Source organism: Scyliorhinus torazame, chromosome 9 (genome assembly GCF_047496885.1).
Source record: "Scyliorhinus torazame isolate Kashiwa2021f chromosome 9, sScyTor2.1, whole genome shotgun sequence".
NCBI classification, from domain to species: domain Eukaryota; kingdom Metazoa; phylum Chordata; class Chondrichthyes; order Carcharhiniformes; family Scyliorhinidae; genus Scyliorhinus; species Scyliorhinus torazame.
In genome coordinates this window covers 92,872,246-92,895,901 of record NC_092715.1, presented here as the reverse complement: position 1 = coordinate 92,895,901, position 23,656 = coordinate 92,872,246, and the positions used below count along the sequence as shown (strand labels likewise).

At 47.1% G+C, this 23,656-nt stretch overlaps 1 protein-coding gene across 3 annotated transcripts in view; it reads left to right on the top strand.

Moving 5' to 3' along the window:
* The first annotated feature begins 4,991 nt into the window (after positions 1-4,991).
* The window catches only part of LOC140429376 (arrestin domain-containing protein 3-like), a 96,629-nt gene continuing 77,964 nt past the window's right edge, over positions 4,992-23,656 (top strand). The window contains exon 1 of one of the 3 annotated variants that reach the window (XM_072516270.1): positions 4,992-5,584. In XM_072516270.1, the coding sequence (XP_072372371.1) occupies positions 5,320-5,584 (265 nt within the window). In that variant the 5' untranslated portion in view covers positions 4,992-5,319. The remainder of the gene's footprint in view (positions 5,585-23,656) is intronic. The other 2 variants (XM_072516268.1, XM_072516267.1) reach the window with 2 other exon arrangements.

The following is a 23,656-nucleotide window of genomic DNA, read 5'->3' as shown; positions in this document are numbered from 1 at the left end:
GCAGACGCTGCGACAACGAATGAACGGACATCGTGCGACAATCAACAGGCAGGAATGTTCCCTTCCAGTCGGGGAACACTTCAGCAGTCAAGGGCATTCAGCCTCTGATCTCCGGGTAAGCGTTCTCCAAGGCGGCCTTCAGGACGCGCGACAACGCAGAATCGCCGAGCAGAAGCTTATAGCCAAGTACCGCACACGAGTGCGGCCTCAACCGGGACCTGGGATTCATGTCGCATTACATTCATCCCCCACCATCTGGCCTGCGAAATCCTACTAACTGTCCTGGCTTGACACAATTCACACCTCTTTAACCTGGGGTTACCCCATCTCTGGATCTGTGAAGATTTAATCACCTGCTAATGCTCGCATTCCAAGTATTGTCTGGCATCTTTGAATCTGTCTATATATATGTATCTGGAACATACCTCTTCATTCACCTGAGGAAGGAGCAGCGATCCGAAAGCTCGTGACATCGAAACAAACCTGTTGGACTTTAACCTGGTGTTGGAAAACTTCTTACCAAGCTCACCCCAGTCCAACGCCGGCATCTCCACATCATAAATTCTCTCGTTTTGGATTGTAAGGGACCACCTACATTAGACTTCACTAATCATTTTCTTTTTACATACTTCAAAAAGCTATTAAGTCAACCTTCTCTATTATAAATTCTCTCGTTTTGGATTGTAAGGGATCTACATTAGACTTCACTCATCATTTTCTTTTTACATACTTCGAAAAGCTATTAAGTCCACCTTTATGTTACGTGCAGGTTTACTCTCATACACTATTTTTACCCTCTTAATCAATATCTTGGGCCTCCTTTGCTGAATTCTGAACTGCTACCAATCCTCAGGATTGCTACTTTTTCTAGAAACTTTATATGACTCCTTTTTAGTTCTGATACTATCCTTAATTTCTTTTGTAAGCCATGGATGGGCCACTTTTCTGGTTGTGTTTTTATGCCAGAAAGAAATGAATAACTGTTGCAATGCATGTTCATTCCTGAAATATTAGTCATTGCCTATCCACCATCATGCCTTTTAATGAAGTTAGCTCGATCTGAGCTAACCCATGCCTCATACCTTCATAGTTTCCTTTGTTTGGATTTAGGACTCTGGTTTGGACTTCTTCAGTTTCCGTTCTAATGAAGAATTCTATCATATATGGTCTCTGTTCTCTAAAGGTCCTCGCACAACAATATTTATTTTATTTATTCAAGGGATGAGAGCTTCACTGGATAGGTCAGCATTCATTCACAATCCCTAATTGCCCTTGAGAAGGTGGGGTGTGCCTGTCTTATTGAACCGCTGCAGTCCATATGGCATAGGTACAACCACAAATACAATGCTAGCACATACTGCTGCTACTGTTATGACATCCTGGGCTAGTACGCAGGCAATTCAGAGGTAATAGAAAGGGTGGAACTTGGAAAAATCAGCATCAATAGGAAAACGACTGCTCCAGAGGGGAATGCAGGCAGGGGGTTTGGGTCTTCCGAACCTGTTGTACTACTACTGGGCGACGAATGCGGAGAAGGTGCAAAGCTGGGTCAGAGGGGTTGATTCTCAGTGGGTCAGAATGGAGGAGAGTTTGTGTAGGGGATCGTGACTGAAAGCACTGGCAACAGCGCCGTTCCCGATAGCTCCGGGGAAATACTCAGGGAGTCTGGTAATAATAGCTTCATTGAAAATCTGGAGGCAGTTTCGCAAACACTTCAGGTTGGGGGCAGGGTCAAGGGAAATGCCAATTTGGGGGAACCCCAGATTTGAGCGAGGGAGGTGGGATGGAAATTTTCGGAAATGGGAGGAGAAGGGGATTAAGACGCTAAAAGATTTGTTTCTCCGGGGTCGGTTTGCAGGATTGAAGGACGTGGACGCGAAGTATGGGCTGGAGCAGGGAGAAATGTTTAGGTACATGCAGGTTTGAGATTTTGCCAGAAAGGAGATACAGAGCTTCCCAGAGGAACCGGCCTCCACATTGCTGGAGGAGGTGCTGACGACAAGGGGACTGGAGAAGGGGGTAGTGTCAGTGGTGTACGGAGCTATTTTGGAAGAGGATAAGGCACCACTGGAAGGGATCAAAGCAAAGTGGGAGGAAGAGTTGGGAGAGGGTCTGGTGTGAGGTGCTCCGGAGAGTAAATGCCTCCACCTCGTGCGCGAGGTTGGGGCTGATACAGCTGAAGGTGGTATACAGAGCACACCTCACGAGGGCGAGGATGAGCCGATTCTTGGAAGGAGTAGACGATGTGTGCGAGCGTTGTGGGGGAGGCCCCGCTAATCATGTGGGATCGTTGTTATTGTTATGGGGATTGACAGATTTGTTGCTGATTATTGTTTATTGTTGGTGGGTGTAAATTTGGGAGAAAATGTGAAAAAGGAGAATAAAAGTATTTTTTTCAAAAAATCAATAGGAAAATGATACTCAACAAACTCTTGGGATTGGGAGCAGATAAGTCCCCAGGGCCTGATGGCCTACATCCTAGGTTGCTAAAGGAAGTGGCAACACAGATAGTGGATCCATTGGTTATGATATTCCAAATTTCCATGGACATGGAAAAGGTTCCAGTGGATTTGAAAAATGCTAACGTAAAGCCCTTATTCAAAAAGGGAGGGAGGCAGAATGTGGGAAATTACAGACCAGTTAGTTTAACATCTGTTGTTTGAAAACTGTTAAAATCAATTGTCAAGGATGGAATATCAGGACATTTGGAAAGCGAAAGTGCTATCCATCAGAGTCAGCATGGTTTTACGAAGGGCATATCATGTTTGACTAATTTGCTTGAGTCCTTCAAAGATGTAACCAGCAAAGTGGATAATGGGGATCCTGTAGATGTAGTATATCTGGACTCCTGATTCACAAGGTGAGATCACATGGGATTAGGAGTAATTTATTAGCTTGGATAGAAGACTGGCTGATGGACAGGAGACAGAGAGTTGGGATAAATGGGTCTTTTTCTGGATGGCAAGATATAACTAGTGGGGTGTCACGGGGTTCAGTCCTTGGACCCCAGATATTTACAATCTATATTAAGGACTTGGATGCAGGGACAGAAGGTTCTACAGCCAAATTTGCAGATTACACAAAAATAGGTGGGACAGGAAGTTGAAATGAGGAAATAAGAACCTTTCAAATGGATATAAATAAGTTAGGAGAGTGGGTCAAAATGTGGCAGATGGGGTTTAACATGGTTAAGTGTAAGGTCATGCATTTTGGTTGAAAAAATGGAAAGGCAACTTATTATCTAAATGGGGAGAGATTTTGGGGTGCTCCGATGCAGAGGGATCAGGTAGTCGTCGTGCATGAGTCACAGAAAACGAGCATACAGGTGCAGCAGATAGTAGGGAAAGCAAATGGAATGTTGGCATTTATAGCAAAAGGAATTGAGTATAAAGGTAAGGAATGTTGTCGCAATTTTACAAGGCATTTGTAAGACCGCACCTGGAGTACTGTGCATAGTTTTGATCCCCTTATTTGACAAAAGATATAGTGGCATTGGAGGCAGTCAGTGGAGGTTCACTAGATTGATTCCAGAGATGAGGGGTTTGTTGTATGAGGAGAGATTGAATAGTTTATGCCGATACTCTCTAGAGTTTAGAAGAATGAGGGGAGATCTAATTGAGGTATACAAGATGCTAAAAGGTATGGATAAAGTATATGTGGACTGATACTTCCTCTTGTGAGGCATTCTAAAATGAGAGGTCATAATCTTAGAATAAGAGATAGCAAATTTAAACAGATTTGAGGAAAAACTACTTCTCCCAAAGGGTTGTGAATCTGTGCAATTTGCTACCCCAGAGTGCGGTGGATGCAGGGACAGTGAGTAAATTCAAGGAGGAGTAAAGACAGATTTTTAATTGGCACTGGATCGAAGGGTTATGGAGAACAGGCAGGACGGTGGAGTCGAGGCCAGGATGAGATCAACCATGATCACATTGAGGGTGTTTAGGCTCGGGAGGCTAAATTGCCTACTCCTGCTCCTAGGTCATGTGTTGTAGGGAGAAGATGCTCTGGCTGATTTCGCAATCCAGCTCTTGGTTTGTAACATTGTAGGTAGCAGATGAGGAACATATCAGCCATGACAGAATGGCAGAACAGACATGATGGGCCGAATGGCCTAATTCTGCTCCTATATCTTACGAACTTATGAATTTACCTTACCATTACTGTTTGGAGGCCGATAGACAACTCCCACTAATACTTTCTGTCCCTTGTTGCTTCTTAGTTCTACCCGGACTGATTCTACATCCAGATTTTCTGAGCCAATATCCTCTCTCACTATTACACTAATTTCATCCTTAACTAACAACATCAGTATTTCAGTAGTAATGCCTCTTCACATATGGTCATTATTGCCTCCTCAAGGGTGTTAAAGCATGCAATAGGATTTGTCAACCCTCCAAATCCTTTCCTGCTGTCTCCTGTTACGCATCACCTTCTCCTGTAAGAAAGAAGGAAGCATGTCAGTGAGTGCCCTGCAATTATGTTAGGATGATATGGCTTTTATAGTTGAATAGCATGCTCAGCCATGCCTCGAAGGCATACAGCAAAGTTCACTTAAAGGACTCCCAATATTTCTTGCAGTCACAGTGCATCTCCTTTAAAGAAGTATAGGCAGCACTTAAGTAGTACTCTGCGCACTGGCTGTACCCAGCACTGATTTAAAACACAAGGCTGCGTCAATTTAACATGCTAACTGTGACACAAAATAAATGGGAAATTTATCCTCCTTCCCCCGAAACAGGAGGGATATTATACAATTAAAGAGTATTAAAATATAGTTGTATAGGGTGGCACAGCGGTTAGCACTGCTGCCTCACAGCGTCAGGGACCCGGGTTCAATCTGGCCTTGGGTGACTGTGTGGAGTTTACACATTGTCCCCGTGTCTGCCTGGTTTTCCTCCGGGTTCCTCCTACAGTCCAAAGATGTGCAGGTTCGATGGGGTTACAGGAATAGGGCGGGGTGTAGGCCTGGGTTGTGTGCTCTTTCAGAGGGTCACGCAGTCTCGATGGGCCGAATGACCTCCTTCTGCACTGCAAAGATTCAATGGCTTGTTTTCCCCCTTCTCTCAGTGAAATTGAATTGCCATGAATCAGTGCGTGTGTTTTGTGAATTTACAGAATAATTCCGACATGCAAGTTTCTCAGAATTGAAGCAAAGTTAGCTCACATCCCAGGCACCGTGGGGCTGCTCATTATTTTAAACTCCAGTCAGGGTGGTAGGTGTGTCCTCCGCTCGGTCTAAATATATGTCTCTCTGATCATCAAAAACCCGCCTCAACTCCACCGATTAGAAATGATCTCAGCACTTCGGCCGCAGTAATGGGGAAAGTGAAGAGTTTGACGATACTCTATGACCGAGCTGTTGACAACATCGTCCCGACCTACACCAGCGGGGAATGGGTCTCTGGACAAATTGTTGTGGAGGTTAATGCTCAGATCGAGGTGAAAGCTTTAAAAATTCACGCCAAAGGACAAGCGTATGTTCACTGGACGGAGAGACACAAATCAGGTTCCAATTCTAACACTCGACACTACTCTCAGCAGATCAGATACTTCAAGCACAAGTACTTGCTGATCGGAGCAGGTAAGTGTGGCTCCTTTGTAAACATTCTTTTGTGCGATTCCATGTAGTTTCCGCTTACCTGGGAAACACAAACTCTGGGCGCATTCTCGACAACACTGCATTTTTATTATGAAGAACAATCAGAAAGTGCTGGAAATGCTCAATGTTTCACAACGCTGGAATCTTTCCAACACTTTGTGTTTTTATTTCAGATTTCCAGCATCAGCAGCATTTTGCTTTGACTATTTTTAAGTTTTCGCAAACGGGAAGTGATTCTGTTGACAGCATTAAACCAGTTCTAACTTTACACATGTAAAAGTTCAGGGGCACAAGCTGCCTTTTTCCATTGTACTAACTGAAGTGGAGGAACAGGGTTGGGCGAATTCCCCGAGGCTCTGTCATGTTGGAACTACCCCACAATTTGCAAATATTTAGTTGTGTTTGCATCAAAGTCCCGGATCTTGTGACTCATAAAGAACTGTCAGCAACCCCAGCCGCAGTAAATGAGGCACATTTGGACGCTGTTCTCTCTGCCACAGGGCGCGCTTTTTAAACGTCCTCCCAGATTGAAATTGAGAAATCACGTGGTGTGAAAGTCCTTGAAATTCAGAGCAGTGCCTTATTGAATGAGAGGTGAGTGGGTTTTAAACAGAGCACTAAAACATAGTCACTGCTGGAGAACCTCCCTGGTGTTGTGAACGTATTTTATAATACACAGGGCAGCACGGTAGCCTTGTGGATAGCACAATTGCTTCACAGCTCCAGGGTCCCAGGTTCGATTCCGGCTTGGGTCACTGTCTGTGCGGAGTCTGCACATCCTCCCCGTGTGTGCGTGGGTTTCCTCCGGGTGCTCCGGTTTCCTCCCACAGTCCAATGATGTGCAGGTTAGGTGGATTGGCCATGATAAATTGCCCTTAGTGTCCAAAATTGCCCTTAGTGTTGGGTGGGGTTACTGGGTTATGGGGATAGGGTGGCGGTGTTGACCTTGGGTAGGGTGCTCTTTCCAAGAGCCGGTGCAGACTCGATGGGCCGAATGGCCTCCTTCTGCACTGTAAATTCTATGATAATGGAGGGACAAAGACGATCAAAAACTCCTCAAGTTTGTTTATGATATTTCAAGTTCTACGTTAATCGCACAATACATCCCAATCTTGATTTCACTTTTTTATAAAAGATGCAAAAAGTGGACCATAATCAGTACATTGCTGTTTGTGACACTTCCTCAATGCAGGGTTTCCCAATGCTTCCCAGCCACCGAATAATTTTGGCCTCCCAAGAATATTAACAGAGCTGCCAAGAAACATTCTTATTATGTTGAAGGGTTGAAAAAAGTGATTGTTTTGCACAATAGCTACAATCAAAAACGAATGTTTAAAAGTATTTCTATTTCTTTTATGTATACATGTATTATAATTTAAAAGTTATCTTTTATATCAACATACTTAAGTCTTACCTTTATTTTTTTAATGGGAGGAGTGATGCTACTTCTTTTGCTGACACATTTGTTAAATATTAGGAATGCTGCTGGAGAGCTGGATTCTCAAAACAGACACATATATTCTCAAGTATACACACTCCTGCTTTTACCTCTCTTTCTCACACACACTCACCTCTCTCACAGACACATACATATACAAACTCAGATTGTCACCTCCCCTCTCACCCTCTCACACACATACTCACCTCTACCACAGACACACGCACCCTCTCACTCACTCATACCCGCTCTCTCACAAAAACACATGCACACACGTGTGTGCACACAAACATACCTCCTTCTCTCTTCCTCTCACAGACACAATACACACTCACACCTATTCCTACCTCGCTCCATGGCCGCCTCCCCACCCGCTTGGTGGCATGATGGCACAGTGTTAGCACTGCTGCCTCAGAGCCCTAGGGTCATCGGGTCAATTCCGGCCTCAGGTGACTGTGCGGAGTTTGCACTTTCTCCCCGTGTGTGCGTGGGTTTCCTCCGGGTGCTCCAGTTTCCTCCGACAGTCCAAAGATGTGCAGGTTAGGTGGACTGGTCATGTGAAATTGCCCCTTAGTGTCCAAAAAGATGTGCAGGTTAGGTGGATTGGTCATGCTAAATTGCCCCTTAGTGTCCAACAGATTACATGTAAAAAAAAAGACAAATTTTAATTTTAATTTTAATTAATTGACGCAATGTCAGTTAGAGGGGTGCTGTGCTCTGACTGTGAGATGTGGCAGGTCCGGGAGGCTTCCAGCGTCCCGGATGGCTTCATCTGCAGAAAGTGCACCCAACTGGAGCTCCTCACAGACCGCATGGTTCGGTTGGAGCAGCAGTTGGATGCACTTAGGAGCATGCAGGTGGCGGAAAGCGTCATAGATCGCAGTTATGCAAATGTGGTCACACCCAAGGTGCAGGCAGAGAAATGGGTGACCACCAGAAAGGGCAGGCAGTCAGTGCAGGAATCCCCTGTGGTTGTCCCCCTCTCGAACAGATATACCCCTTTGGATACTGTCGGGGGGGATAGCCTTTCAGGGGAAAACAGCAGCAGCCACAGCAGTGGCACCACGGCTGGCTCTGATGTTCAGAAGGGAGGGTCAAAGCGCAGAAGAGTAGTAATAGTAATAGGGGACTCTATAGTCAGGGGCACAGATAGGCGCTTCTGTGGACGTGAAAGAGACTCCAGGATGGTATGTTGCCTCCCTGGTGCCAGGGTCCAGGATGTCTCCGAACGGGTAGAGGGCATCCTGAAGGGGGAGGGCAAACAGGCAGAGGTCGTTGTACATATTGGTACTAACGACATAGGCAGGAAGGGGCATGAGGTCCTGCAGCAGGAGTTCAGGGAGCTAGGCAGAAAGTTAAAAGACAGGACCGCGAGGGTTGTAATCTCGGGATTACTCCCTGTGCCACGTGCCAGTGAGGCTAGAAATAGGAAGATAGAGCAGCTAAACACGTGGCTAAACAGCTGGTGTAGGAGGGAGGGTTTCCATTATCTGGACCACTGGGAGCTCTTCCAGGGCAGGTGTGACCTGTACAAGAAGGACGGGTTGCATCTAAACCGGAGAGGCATAAATATCCTGGCCGCGAGGTTTGCTAGTGTCACACGGGAGGGTTTAAACTAGTATGGCAGGGGGGTGGGCACGGGAGCAATAGGTCAGAAGGTGAGAGCATTGAGGGAGAACTAGGGAATAGGGACAGTGTGGCTCTGAGGCAGAGCAGACAGGGAGAAGTTGCTGAACACAGCGGGTCTGGTGGCCTGAAGTGCATATGTTTTAATGCAAGGAGCATTACGGGTAAGGCAGATGAACTTAGAGCTTGGATTAGTACTTGGAACTATGATGTTGTTGCCATTACAGAGACCTGGTTGAGGGAAGGGCAGGATTGGCAGCTAAACGTTCCAGGATTTAGATGTTTCAGGCGGGATAGAGGGGGATGTAAAAGGGGAGGCGGAGTTGCGCTACTTGTTCGGGAGAATATCACAGCTGTACTGCGAGAGGACACCTCAGAGGGCAGTGAGGCTATATGGGTAGAGATCAGGAATAAGAAGGGTGCAGTCACAATGTTGGGGGTATACTACAGGCCTCCCAACAGCCAGCGGGAGACAGAGGAGCAGATAGGTAGACAGATTTTGGAAAAGAGTAAAAACAACAGGGTTGTGGTGATGGGAGACTTCAACTTCCCCAATATTGACTGGGACTCACTTAGTGCCAGGGGCTTAGATGGGGCGGAGTTTGTAAGGAGCATCCAGGAGGGCTTCTTAAAACAATATGTAGACAGTCCAACTAGGGAAGGGGCGGTACTGGACCTGGTATTGGGGAATGAGCCCGGCCAGGTGGTAGATGTTTCAGTAGGGGAGCATTTCGGTAACAGTGACCACAATTCAGTAAGTTTTAAAGTATTGGTGGACAAGGATAAGAGTAGTCCGAGGATGAATGTGCTAAATTGGGGGAAGGCTAATTATAACAATATTAGGCGGGAACTGAAGAACATAGATTGGGGGCAGATGTTTGAGGGCAAATCAACAACTGACATGTGGGAGGCTTTCAAGTGGCAGTTGAAAGGAATACAGGACCGGCATGTTCCTGTGAGGAAGAAAGATAAATACGGCAATTTTCGGGAACCTTGGATGACGAGTGATATTGTAGGCCTCGTCAAAAAGAAAAAGGAGGCATTTGTCAGAGCTAAAAGGCTGGGAACAGACGAAGCCTGCGTGGAATATAAGGAAAGTAGGAAGGAACTTAAGCAAGGAGTCAGGAGGGCTAGAAGGGGTTACGAAAAGTCATTGGCAAATAGGGTTAAGGAAAATCCCAAGGCTTTTTACACGTACATAAAAAGCAAGAGGATAGCCAGGGAAAGGGTTGGCCCACTGAAGGATAGGCAAGGGAATCTATGTGTGGAGCCAGAGGAAATGGGCGAGGTACTAAATGAATACTTTGCATCAGTATTCACCAAAGAGAAGGAATTGGTAGATGTTGAGTCTGGAGAAGGGGGTGTAGATAGCCTGGGTCACATTGTGATCCAAAAAGACGAGGTGTTGGGTGTCTTAAAAAATATTAAGGTAGATAAGTCCCCAGGGCCTGATGGGATCTACCCCAGAATACTGAAGGAGGCTGGATAGGAAATTGCTGAGGCCTTGACAGAAATCTTTGGATCCTCGCTGTCTTCAGGGGATGTCCCGGAGGACTGGAGAATAGCCAATGTTGTTCCTCTGTTTAAGAAGGGTAGCAAGGATAATCCCGGGAACTACAGGCCGGTGAGCCTTACTTCAGTGGTAGGGAAATTACTGGAGAGAATTCTTCGAGACAGGATCTACTCCCATTTGGAAGCAAATGGACGTATTAGTGAGAGGCAGCACGGTTTTGTGAAGGGGAGGTCGTGTCTCACTAACTTGATAGAGTTTTTCGAGGAGGTCACTAAGATGATTGATGCAGATAGGGCAGTAGATGTTGTCTATATGGACTTCAGTAAGGCCTTTGACAAGGTCCCTCATGGTAGACTAGTACAAAAGGTGAAGTCACATGGGATCAGGGGTGAGCTGGCAAGGTGGATACAGAACTGGCTAGGCCATAGAAGGCAGAGAGTAGCAATGGAGGGATGCTTTTCTAATTGGAGGGCTGTGACCAGTGGTGTTCCACAGGGATCAGTGCTGGGACCTTTGCTCTTTGTAGTATATATAAATGATTTGGAGGAAAATGTAACTGGTCTGATTAGTAAGTTTGCAGACGACACAAAGTTTGGTGGAATTGCGGATAGCGATGAGGACTGTCGGAGGATACAGCAGGATTTAGATTGTCTGGAGACTTGGGCGGAGAGATGGCAGATGGAGTTTAATCCGGACAAATGTGAGGTAATGCATTTTGGAAGGTCTAATGCAGGTAGGGAATATACAGTGAATGGTAGAACCCTCAAGAGTATTGAAAGTCAAAGAGATCTAGGAGTACAGGTCCACAGGTCATTGAAAGGGGCAACACAGGTGGAGAAGGTAGTCAAGAAGGCATACGGCATGCTTGCCTTCATTGGCCGGGGCATTGAGTATAAGAATTGGCAAGTCATGTTGCAGCTGTATAGAACCTTAGTTAGGCCACACTTGGAGTATAGTGTTCAATTCTGGTCGCCACACTACCAGAAGGATGTGGAGGCTTTAGAGAGGGTGCAGAAGAGATTTACCAGAATGTTGCCTGGTATGGAAGGCATTAGCTATGAGGAGCGGTTGAATAAACTCGGTTTGTTCTCACTGGAACGAAGGAGGTTGAGGGGAGACCTGATAGAGGTATACAAAATTATGAGGGGCATAGACAGAGTGGATAGTCAGAGGCTTTTCCCCAGGGTAGAGGGGTCAATTACTAGGGGGCATAGGTTTAAGGTGAGAGGGGCAAGGTTTAGAGTAGATGTACGAGGCAAGTTTTTACGCAGAGGGTAGTGGGTGCCTGGAACTCTCTACCGGAGGAGGTGGTGGAAGCAGGGACGATAGGGACATTTAAGGGGCATCTTGACAAATATATGAATAGGATGGGAATAGAAGGATACGGACCCAGGAAGTGTAGAAGATTGTAGTTTAGTCGGGCAGCATGGTCGGCACGGGCTTGGAGGGCCGAAGGGCCTGTTCCTGTGCTGTACATTTCTTTGTTCTTTGTTCTTAACTGTAGCCCAATAGTTCCAATTAAACAGCACTAACAATCAACATGCAGCTCTTGTTCCACTTACACAGAAAGGCAAAGGTGATACTTACATTTGCTAGTTTGTTATTTACATCACAGAAGGAGGCCATTCGGCCCATTGTGTCTGCACTGGCTCCCAAAAGAGCAACCTAGCTAGTCCCATTCCCCAGCCCTATCTCCGTAGCCCTCTAAATTCATTACTTCCAAATATATATCCAGCTCTCTTTTGAAACCTCAAATGGAATCCACCTCCATCACTCTCCTAGTCAGTGCATTCCAAACCCCAAAAACTCTTGAGTAGAGAAGTTCATCCTGATCTTACTCCTAGGTCTCTTGATGACTATCTTGAAATTGTGACCCCCCTAGTCACTGATTTACCAACTAGTGGAAACAGAATATCCTTCTTTACCCTGTCAAAATTGTTCAGAAATTTGAACACCTCAATAAGGTCATCTCTTAATCTTCTCTGCTCCAAGGAGTACAAGCCCAATTTCTCCAATCTTTCCTTGTATCTAAAATTCCCCATTCCTGGTATCATTCTAGTAAATCTCCTCTGCACTTTCTCCAGGGCTTTAACATCATTCCTTAAATAAGGTGCCCAGAACTGAACACAATACGCCAAATATGGTCTTACCAAAGATTTGTAGCAGTGTAGCATCACTTCCTTGCTTTTATACTCTATGCGTCTATTTATAAACCCAAGGATGCTGAAAGCCCACTTAACAACTTTTCCAACTTGCCTGGCCACCTTCAAAGAATTATACACTTGAATCCCGAGGACCCTCTGCTCCTGTACTCCCCTCAAAGCTGTACCATTGAGCCTATATTGTCTCCCCATGTTTCTTCTACCAAAATGCATTACCTCACATTTTGCTGCATTAAAGTTAATCTGCCAATTTTTCTTCTGTTAGGGAAATTCTTTCAGAACCCTTTTCCAAAGCTTGCCTTGGGCTTTTCAAAGCTTCTTCCTGTACCTGGTCAAAACAAGATGCTTTCTCTCTCTCTCTTTAAGCTACGTCAAAACCTTCAAGCAAAAGTTCTTTCTTCGGATTTCCAGATTTGAACCCATCATCATTATATGCAACTAACCTCTCATTGATGGACAAAGAGGCCACCAGACTCTGTAATGGGCTAATAGCTGATCAGGAAGGCACTTCTCGAAGGACAATAAATCTCAAATGACTCACCCTTGCTGAACAGGGTCATCCTGTGTATTCCCACTAACGAGTTTAAGTTTGAACGGGACAATGTAACTAATGTGAGGTGTGGACATATCCCTCTGACTCCATGCAAGCAGCTTTTTCCCTCAGTCTGTTTAACCGCTAAATTGCCTGCTGCATCTTCAATCCCATTTATGGACCCAATCCTAATACCTCCCTCGCCTAACATAGGTTACTGCCCTGCCCTGTCCCGACAACCCGGGGGGGGGGGTGGCACCAATGGCCTCCTAGACGCCTGAGTGGCCATCACGCCTGGTCTCCGCTTATTGAGGCCTTGCTGCTGCGGCCGTTGACTCACATATGTCAGGAAAATATGGCCACAAGTAGCCCGCACATATTTAAATGAGCTGAATGGTTTATTTGAATATGATAATCTGGATTGCGGCTAGCGAAGGCATGATCCAGATCTTGCTGGGTGCTGCAGGCTGGGTGACTCATGCGAGATTTTGTGCCCGGTGCCCAATTTGGATCTCTCCAGCAATGCGCATGGATCGGCGCTGGGGCACTGCAGTGGTAGAAACGTTCCCCTTGTCTGCTTTAAATTTATTGGTCAACTCACTCCTGGATCAGATTGGCTACCATCTCAAAGGGTATATGCTACTTCAATTGTTTTGTTATGATATTGGACCAGACCCCAATTTTTTTTAGGATACCAGACGAGAAACCTCAAACAGTTTACAATTTGTAAAACTCTGAGTAACGGATGCTTCACCACTGGAGTGATTCACTGACAAATAGGTATCTTTTATATGTTTAGTTTAAACACAGATTTAACCACATAGCATCAAAGAAAATAGCTTTACAATTAATAGTTAAACAGTTCTTAAATGAAAGGAAAATCTTCAACTCCACTATCTATACCTGTCACTATATATATATTATAATAATAATAAAAAACACTTATTGTCACAAGTAGGCTTCAATGAAGTTACTGTGAAAAGTTCCTAGTCGGGACATTCCGGCGCCTGTTCAGGGAGGCCAATACGAGAATTGAACCCGCGCTGCTGGCATTGTTCTGCATTACAAGCCAGCTGTTTAGCCCACTGTGCTAAACCAGCCCCTGATTCCAACTAAGCAACCCAATACAGTTCAACATGTATTCATAAATAAAGTTAGCAATCAGGTTTGCTTGCTGTTTTCTGTGCAGACCTTAGGAGAGAGACCCTTTCAGGACCAACCTGAAAATCTTTCTGTTTTTTCAGACTCACCTCCTGTGGTAAAACTGCCAAAACCAGACAGACCTGACTCCTTCCATAATTATATCATCTGTGCCTCACAAATATGTCCCATGACCTGCTTATCTAGGACTAAACAATTATCTACACTCCAGGAAATCTCCTTTCTCGAAACAATATTCCATTAGTCATCTCTCAAGTAAATAATTAAAATCACCTTTATTTTTCCTTAACCACAGCGTCAGCAGACATACTGCCTGTATGTATTTGAACCCAGGCTTTTCAATAACTTAACTACAACAAAATATAAAATATAATGTATAATGATTTCCTACATTCATCACCGTTTCCACTTATTCATGGCTTGTGGGTGTTGCTGGCAATACCAGCATTTATTGCCCATCCTTAATCACCCCCGGGAAGGTCGGGTGGTGCTATCCTCTTGAACTGCTGCACTCCATGTGATGTAAGTACACCGATAGTGCTGTTAGGGAGTGAGTTCCAGGATTTTGACCCATTAACAATGAAGGAACGGTGATATATTTCCAAGTCAGGAATATGTGTGCCGGAAAGGGGTGTTTTCTGGTAGCGGTGTTCCTTTACATCTACTGCCCTTGCCTTCTAGACTGTAGAGGTCATGGGTTTGGGATGTGTTGTTGAAGGAGTGCATTTTATAGATGGTGCACAAATCTGCCACAGTGTATGAGTGGTGGAGGGAGATAATGTTGAGGGTGGTGGATGGATTGGCAATCAAGCAGGCTGCTTTGTTCTGGATGACTTGAGTGTTGTAGATGTTAGGCTTTGGAAAGTCAACAGGTGGATTACTCTCCACAGAATTCCCAGCTTCTGACCTGTTCTTGTCAGCACAGTATTTATATCGCTGGTGTAGTCCTGCTTCTGGTCAATGGTAACTCCCTTTCCCCACCTCCAGATGTTAATCATGTGGGATTCAGCGATGGTAATGATGTTAAAGTCAAGAGGATATTGTTGGATTCTCTTTTGTTTTTTATTTATAAATTTAGAGTACTCAATTATTTTTTTCCAATTAAGCGGCTATTTTTAGTGTGGCCAATCCACCTAGCTTGCACATCTTTGGGTTGTGGGGGGTGAAACCCATGCAGACACAGGGAGAATGTGCAAACTCCACACAGACAGTGACCCGGGGCCGGAATCGAATCCAGGTCCACAGCACCGTGGAGCGCAGTGCTAACCATTGCGCCACCGTGCTGCCCAGATGGTCATTACCTGGCTCTGTGTGGCACCAATATTACTTGCCATTTATCACTGCGAGTCTGAATGTTGTCCAGATCATACAGTACATAGGTATGTATATTAACTGCATAGGCGCAATCTGAGGAGTTTTGAATGGTACTGAATATTGTACAATCATCCGCGAACATCCCCACTTCTGATATTATGGTGGGTGGAAGGTCATTGACAAAGCAGCTGAAGATGGTTGAGCTTTGGACACTACCCTGAGGAATTCTGAAGTGATGTCCTGGGATGAATGAAGCTGATTGACCTACAACAATCACAGTCATCTTCCTTTGTGCTAGGTTTGACTCCAACCATTGGAAAGTTTTCCCACTGATTTCCATTGACTTCAGTTTTTCTGGGGCTCCTTGATGCCACACTCAGTCAAATGCTGTCTTGACGACTCTCACTCTCACCTCTAGCTCTTTTGCACATATTTGGGCCAAGACTGTAATAAGGTCAGGAGCTGAGTGGCACTGACAGAACCCAAAATGGGCATCACTTGATAGCACTGTCAACGACATTTCCATCACTTTGCTGATCGCGAGAAGACTGATGGGCTGGTGCATGGGATGGAGGATGATGACAACCCGCTTTGCGATGAGCTCTGGTGCTCCGCATCATACAACATTTGACTCCTGCCCTTGGTAGCACTTTCCACCGTCCACCTGGTTGATCCCTGCATGTGAGCCGGCCATTCCATCACACGGTCCCATCGGATCCCTGGGATAGCGGTGGTGGGGACGGTCGGGTGGGACAGTCAGGTGGGGGGGTGATGAGGAGGGGGGGAGCACGGGCCACCCACAGAGTCTACCCATCCCCCCCCCCCCCCCCAAAGTCCACCCATTTCCCATTCCTCCCCCGGCCAGCCCAGGCCAGCCCACCCCTCACACCGATCAGACAGAGCACCAAGGTAGGTTGTAACAGTGGTAACAGGTGCTTCTTGTGAACAAATACATACGGGTTTGTGCCCTAGCCCCATAACTAAACTGTGCCCTGCACCCGTGCCAACTTAACTGGCGCCTACCTTTCTGGCCTTACGCACCCGAACGCTATGTCTAGATGGATCCCCAGACAGTACAGCAGGAGTGTGGACGGCCTGCTGTGATTCTCGCACTGTGACAAGGGCCCTCGTTGGCGGGCGTCTTCTGGGATGACCAGGCCTGGATGGGCCCAGCTGCTGCTCAGGTGTCCCAGGTATTGTGGTGCTGCCCTGTTCTGCCCGCTGCCCACTGTGATGAACGGTTACTGCCTTATCATCATGTAAGGTGATGTCCCCTTTTAAGACCGGGCTTGGAACCCTGGGGACTCCGCCTCTGACTCCGCCCATCTGGGAGCCATACATAAAGGGCTGCCTCATGATCTGTATAGCAGTCAGCACTCGTCTCTATCTGTAGCATAGTTATTAGTCTAATAAAGCCTTCTTTACAGTTTAATCTCTAAGCATCATTATTGAGGGTACCTCACCCACCAGATGCACCATGGACAGGAGAGGGGAATCTGAGGTGCTGCGGTGTACCAGCACCTCCCCTGCCGGAGTCACCAGCACGGGCCCTGTCACTTCCTCCTCCCTCGGGGTGTCCGATGGCCGCCGGGCTACTTCATGGGAAGGGGGTATGAGCGGAGCTGTCCACTGAGGCTCCCCCGACACCTGGCGCTGCCAGTCCTGGAGGCCCCTCCCGTCTCGGCCAGGGTCCGCACGCTCGCAGCCATGGAGCTCAGGGAGTGGACCATTTCCATCTGGGACTACAGCACATCACGCTGCGACTGCGCCACCATCTTCTGGGTATGTGTCGCATCAGCCAGTGACTGTGCCATCTTCCTCTAGGACTGGGCCACCTCCCCCTGTGTCTGCACTATATTGGCCAGCGCCTGGGCAATGCTGCCGATGTTCCTAGCCATGACCTGCTGTGACTGGGCCACGCTCAGGAGCAACAATCTGTGGCAAGTGCTTAATCTTTAGCAACAGTACAATCAAACATTTATTTAATCAACACTTCTCCACAAAATCCAATCAACATATTAATAGGTACACCTTCCTAAATGAATTAAACAACATTTTTACAATTTCCCACAGCTTACCACAAGGGTGTTCATCTATCACCAGCCAATTTTCTACAAATATATATATATCTGTATTTATAAATTTAAAGTATCCAATTTTTTTTTCTAATTGAGGGGCAATTTGTGTGTCCAATCCACCTACCCTGCACATATTTGAGTTGTGAGGGTCAGACCCACACAACCACGGGGAGAATGCGCAATCCCTACAAATATATTTAAGCAGTTTCTCCAGTGTCCCTTTGGAGCTCAAGATAATCTGTGGCAAGTGTTAAAGACCTTTCATAATGTTCCGTGGCTAGGAACCTGTGAATGTGAATTTTTAGAAGTTTTATTGTCTTTGAAACTGATTACCCTGGCCCAGAATGTTTGACATCCAGATGTTTGTACCCAGGAAGTACACCCCCAACCAAGATGTGCTGGGTACCCCTTAGACGTCCCCACATACAGGCTGCATGGGAATTGTCTTGTACGTTTGGACTTAAGAAGGGCAATTAATTCCCTTCTGTCTGGAACCCTGTGAAACTGCGTTGGAGGCTTCAGATGGGTCTGACTTTTACTTACCAAAATTGTTACCCAGAAAAGGTTAGAAGTATTAAAAACAGTTTTAACTCCTGGGTAACTATACAACTGACGCCTGCCCAACCCCTTCACTCTATCCCTCACCTAATTGCTACTCTCCCAGCCTACCCTCTCATCCACCCTACCCACCTCCTCTCCCACCAGTCACCTGCCAGCATGCCCCTTCACCTACTTACCTTACCCGCTTACATTCTATCCATAGCTTCTCAAAGCGGCTTTGGGACCTTTTAAACTTGGCAGAATATAGCAGTGTTATAACCCACATGGAGGTCATGTTGTCTGGACCATTAGGTTCCTTGTGGCCTCACTTGAATACAAACTTCCCCGATGAGGGGGCGGAACTACATCCAGGAAGCTCTGTGGACATAACATCCCTGACCGAAGTGTGGGTCGGAGCAGGGGACTCTTCAGCTGATGATTAGTGTAATCTGTTCTTCGCATATTAAACCATTTTGTTCCATATCCAACATCGCTTCCTTGTGGTTGCTTGTCTGGATCCTGCACTGGCGATGAGGATCAAGTGGAGCTGCCGGAGGCAATGTTTCCTCAGAACTCTGCTCACTTCTCAAAGGCCTCAGGAGGCCTCTGCTCAGGCAACAGGCATGCTGCATATAGGGAAGCTAGACTCATTTGATGCCGATGCGGGTGATTGAGCCCAGTAACATCCAGCTGATGCAGTATTTTTTTCGTTTGAATGCAATCATTGGAAATTATAGACAGATGGTTACCCTCATGATTTGCAGGGCCGCCACCCACATAGAATTTACAGTGCAGAAGGAGGCCATTCGGCCCATCGAGTCTGCACCAACTCTTGGGAAGAGCACCCTACCCAAGCCTACACCTCCACCCTATCCCCATAACCCAGTAACCCCACCCAACACTAAGGGCACTTTTGGACACTAGGGGAAATTTAGCATGGCCAATCCACCTAACCTGCACATCTTTGGACTGTGGGAGGAAACCGGAGCACCCGGCGGAAACCCACGCACACACTGGGAAAACGTACAGACTCCGCACAGACTGAGCCAAGCCGGGAATCAAACCTGGGACCCTGGGGCTGTGAAGCAATTGTGCTCACCACTATGCTACCATGCTGCATACAGCATCATAAAGAGTTTAACCTACCCAGATGCACCTGATACGCAGTCGTTCGTAGAGATGGTCGTATTGATGGGTGAGATTTTAATCCAAAGCCACCCATTATAGTAAGGCTCTTTAGATTTCACACCATCACACAACACCAAGGGGAATGGGTGACTGATTTTCTGGCCCGCCTGAAAAAACATGCCGAATTTGTCAATTTTGGAACGGCACATTCCGAGGCACTAAGAGACAGGTTGGTTTGTGGCATCGGGGACGCGGAAACCTGAAGAGGCTGTTGGCCGAAACCCATCTTGATTTACAAATGGCAGCCAAAATGCCTTTGCATGTTCCACCTCATGTGGTCGGGAGTCCAGCAGTTGGACATGGAGCTAAACCAACTGGAGCAGTTGGGCATCATCCGTCCGGTGCAGTTCGTGGATTGGGCGGCACTGATAGTGCCAGTCTTGTAATCTGATGGCACCATCAGGTTATGCGGGGATTACAAGGTGATGGTAAACTGCGCTTCCCATTTAAACCTTTATGCATAGCTCGACATGAGCCACGCACACTTGCAGTTGGTTTGGGACCTGGATTCGTGGAACTTTGTGACGGTGAACACACACAGTGGCTTATACAAATACACCAGGTTGCCCTTTGGAGTATCGCCATTGTCCAATGAGTCATGGAGAATATACTTTCGGGGTTGCCATGAGTCGCAGTCTACCTGGACAACGTTTTGATCACTGGGTTGTCGGACCAAGAACACATGAAGAACATCACAGACGTGCACCAGCAGGGAGGTGGCAGGGGTCCGATTATGGAGGGAGGAAGTGTATTTCACACCCAGGAACGCCCGAGATATGGTCTATCTCGGATATCATGTGAACTGTTAAGGGTTGCACACGTTCGAAGACAAGGTAAGAACGATCAGACAAGCACCCATACCGAAGGAAGAAATGAAGAAACATTTTCACCAGTACATATATAGACACGCATTTACGGCACTTGAATGAAAAATGAATATCGCTTATTGTCACAAGTAGGCTTCAATGAAGTTACTGTGAAAAGCCCCTAGTCACTACTTTCCGGCTCCTGTTCAGGGAGGCTGGTACGGGAATTGAACCGTGCTGCTGGTCTGCCTTGGTCTGTTTTAAAAGCCAGCTATTTAGCCCAGTGTGCTAAAGCAGCCCCTTACGAATGAAAAACCCTGATTGGAGTTATTCAAGGAAGACAGGGCAATTCCGCTCATGGCATCAGTGCGGATTCAGCAATGGACATTGCTATTGGCGGTCTACGAATACATCCTGGAGCACAGATCGGGGACAGAGATTCCCTATGTGGATGCCCTCAGCCATCTTCCATTGCCAACCAGGTCACCGCGCCTGTTTGTACCAACAAAGTGATAGTGGCCTTACATTTCATGGGCACACTGCCTGTTACAGCAGTACAAATAAATGTCTGGACTCAGACAGACCCAGTAGTAGCCCATGTCCGTCATATTGTATTGTATGGGGTTCACCGTCTTGCACTGCTGGACGACCTTAGAGCGTTCACAACAAAAGCAGTGGAACTCAATGTTGAAGACGAGATCCTGCTGTGGGGTTCGCGTGTGGTGGTGACGGAGAAAGCTCACAGGCCCATCCTGAAGGACTTTCACAGTGGTCACCTGGGGGTCTCAAAGATGAACATGCTGGCCCGCAGCGACATATGGCGGCCTGACATCGATGCGGACATCGAGACTCTTGCAAAGCAGTGCGTACAATGCCAGAAACACTAAAAGCTGCCTCAGGCAGCACCCCTCCATCCCTGGGAATGACTGGGCAGACCATGGTCAAGACTGCAAGTTGATTTTGCAGGGCCCTTTCAGAGCTCATTTTCTGTTCGTCATGGATGGTTGGACGTCCACCACATGGCCTCCACCACGTTGCTGGCCATGGTCAAGAAGCTCTGCCAACGTTCAGCATCCACAGAATTCCGGAGGTTTTGGTATCTGACAACGCAATGGCTTTCCCCAACATGGAATTCGGTGACTTATTATGGGCAAACGGCATCAGTCAGGCACGGACCGCGCCGTAATACCCGGCGTCGAATGGTTTGACCGAACGAGTGGTGCAAACATTTAAGCAAAGCATGCAGAAACAGACCATGGGTTCTCTGGAGACCCGCTTGGCCTGTTTTTTGTTCTATACAAAACCATGCCTCATGCCACCACTGGGGTTGCACCATCCAAACAACTGATGGGGTGATGACTGCACACTCAATTGAGCCTTGTGTTGCGTGATATTGGTGGGAAGATCCATAGCAGGCAGGAATGTTCCGCCTCTGATTCAGGCAGACGCATGCTCTTTAGACACTTTTCTGCAGGTGAAGCGGTCTACTGTCGGAACTTTGCTGATGGAGTCTTGTGGATTCCGGGGGTTGTGTTACAACAGATGGGACCGGTCTCCCAGTCGGTGTGAGCACAGGGCAAGGAGTCAAACAGGCATATGGACCTGCCAATGTTGCCATTCCCTCCGGCACTGCTGCCAGCACCACCTTCTGAGGTGCACATGCCCCACGACATGGAGATGCGGGATGCCGACACATCGGACCTGGGCTCAGACATGGAGACCCAGCCAACTGAGGTGACCACGGATATGGTGGCAGTCCAAGGCGCCAACACTCACCTCATAAGCAATGTTCTCAGTGTGTTACACACATCCAGATCCGGTGCAATGAACACCTGACCGACAACCCAGGGCCAGAAATACTCGGGGCCATTGAGATTGACGATGTTTCGGACTTGGCGGGGCTGGGGTGTTATAACCCTCATGGAGGTCACAAGGTCTGGACCTTTAGGTTCCCCGTGGCCTCGCCTGATGAGCGGGTGGAGCTGAACCCTAGCTCTGTGGACATAAAATCCCTGACGCAAGTGTGGAGACCCTTCAGGGAATGGTGAGTGTAACTTGTTCTTTGTGCATTAAAACATTCATGTTCCATATCCAATATCGATTTCTCGTGGTCGCTTGCCTGGGTCCTACAGGCAGCTAGTGCCAAAAAAGGGGTTGGCTTCCCACCAGGAGAAAGAACTCCCAGAGTCGGTAGGCCTGGTTCGGAGGTTCAGAACTCTGGTGCAAGTTAAGTAAATAGGAGTGGAGTGGCAATCCAACAGTGATTGCCACTCCTTGGAAGATTTTGCCCCCTGTGATCAGTTGCATAGGCTCGCCAGCCATTCAACTTACCTCCTGCCATTACCTATACAACGCTATAGTGGGGCAATCTAGAACGAGAGGTATAGGTTGAGAGGCGGTAGATTTAAAACTGAGATGAGGAGGAACTACTTCTCGCAAAGGGTGGTGAATCTGTGGAACACGCTGCCCCATAGTGCGATGGAGTCTGAGTCATTAAATGGTTTCAAGAATGAGTTAAATATATTTCTGATAAAAAATGGGTTAAAGGGATATGAGGATCAGGTAGTGGGGTGGATTTGAGACCAGGAAGAGATCAGCCATGATCTGATTGTATGGCGGAGGAGGTTCAAAGGACTGAATTACCTACTTCTGCTCCTAATTCCTATGTTCCTAATACTGATTGCCAATGACTCAAAACCGTCCATTGGTCACAGAGTCGCGAAGGTGCAATATGTGAAAAATACATTGCATGACAGATTTTCGACATTCCTTGTGTGATTCTGAAACTGTCCATATTTTAATATATTTTCTGCCCACTTCACTTGTAGTAGTGGTCAGAGACACTGTTCCCTTTAAACTACATTGACAAAAAATGGAACTGGTGAAATTTGAGCAGAAAATACTGGTCTAGTTTTTAAAACTGCAAGCCCCTCTATCATAACCTAAACATTACATCATTATATTTGATTATTACAGTCCATGAGGCAAAATGACTTGTACTGGCATAGGTTTTGCAATATACCACTGTTTATGCAGAGTATAACCACAAAAGCAGAACTTGTTCCTGTGCCCTTCCTGTCCTGTACTGCTTTCATTTTCTGAACTGAGGTACCTTCAATAACGAAGCTTAGAGATTAAACTGTAAAGAAGGCTTTATTAGACTAAGAACTATGTTAGAGCTGAGACAAGTGCGGACTGCTACACTGCCCATGAGGCAGCCCTTTATATATGGCTCACCGATGGGCGGAGCCAGAGGCGGAGTCCCCAGGGTTCCAAGCCCGGTCTTAAAGGGGACATCACCTTACATGATGATAAGGCAGTAACCGTTCATCACATTCACCCCCTGTTTAAAAAGAGTCCGGCGGGGGTGAAGTGCCATCATAAGTCCATCCATCTCGGTGGCCGGATCGTCCTCAGCGACCTCCTCAATTCGGGTGGTGGTGCGGCGGGCACGGACGTCCCGGTTCAGGGCACATCCGGGAGCACAGCGGTTGGAGCTTCGGTCCGGGTCGAGGCAGGGTCTAGGCAGGGCCGGGGGTAGCAGTGCCGGCGCCGGTGGGGTGTGTCAAGGGGGGGTGCAAGGGGGGGCGCGCGGTAGGTGCTCACCAACGGGGGGGTAGGGCCGGAAGGGGGTGTGGTGTAGGGGGCGCTGGGTCCTGCAGGGGAGCGGTGCGGGAAGGGACGTCTGTGTGTGGA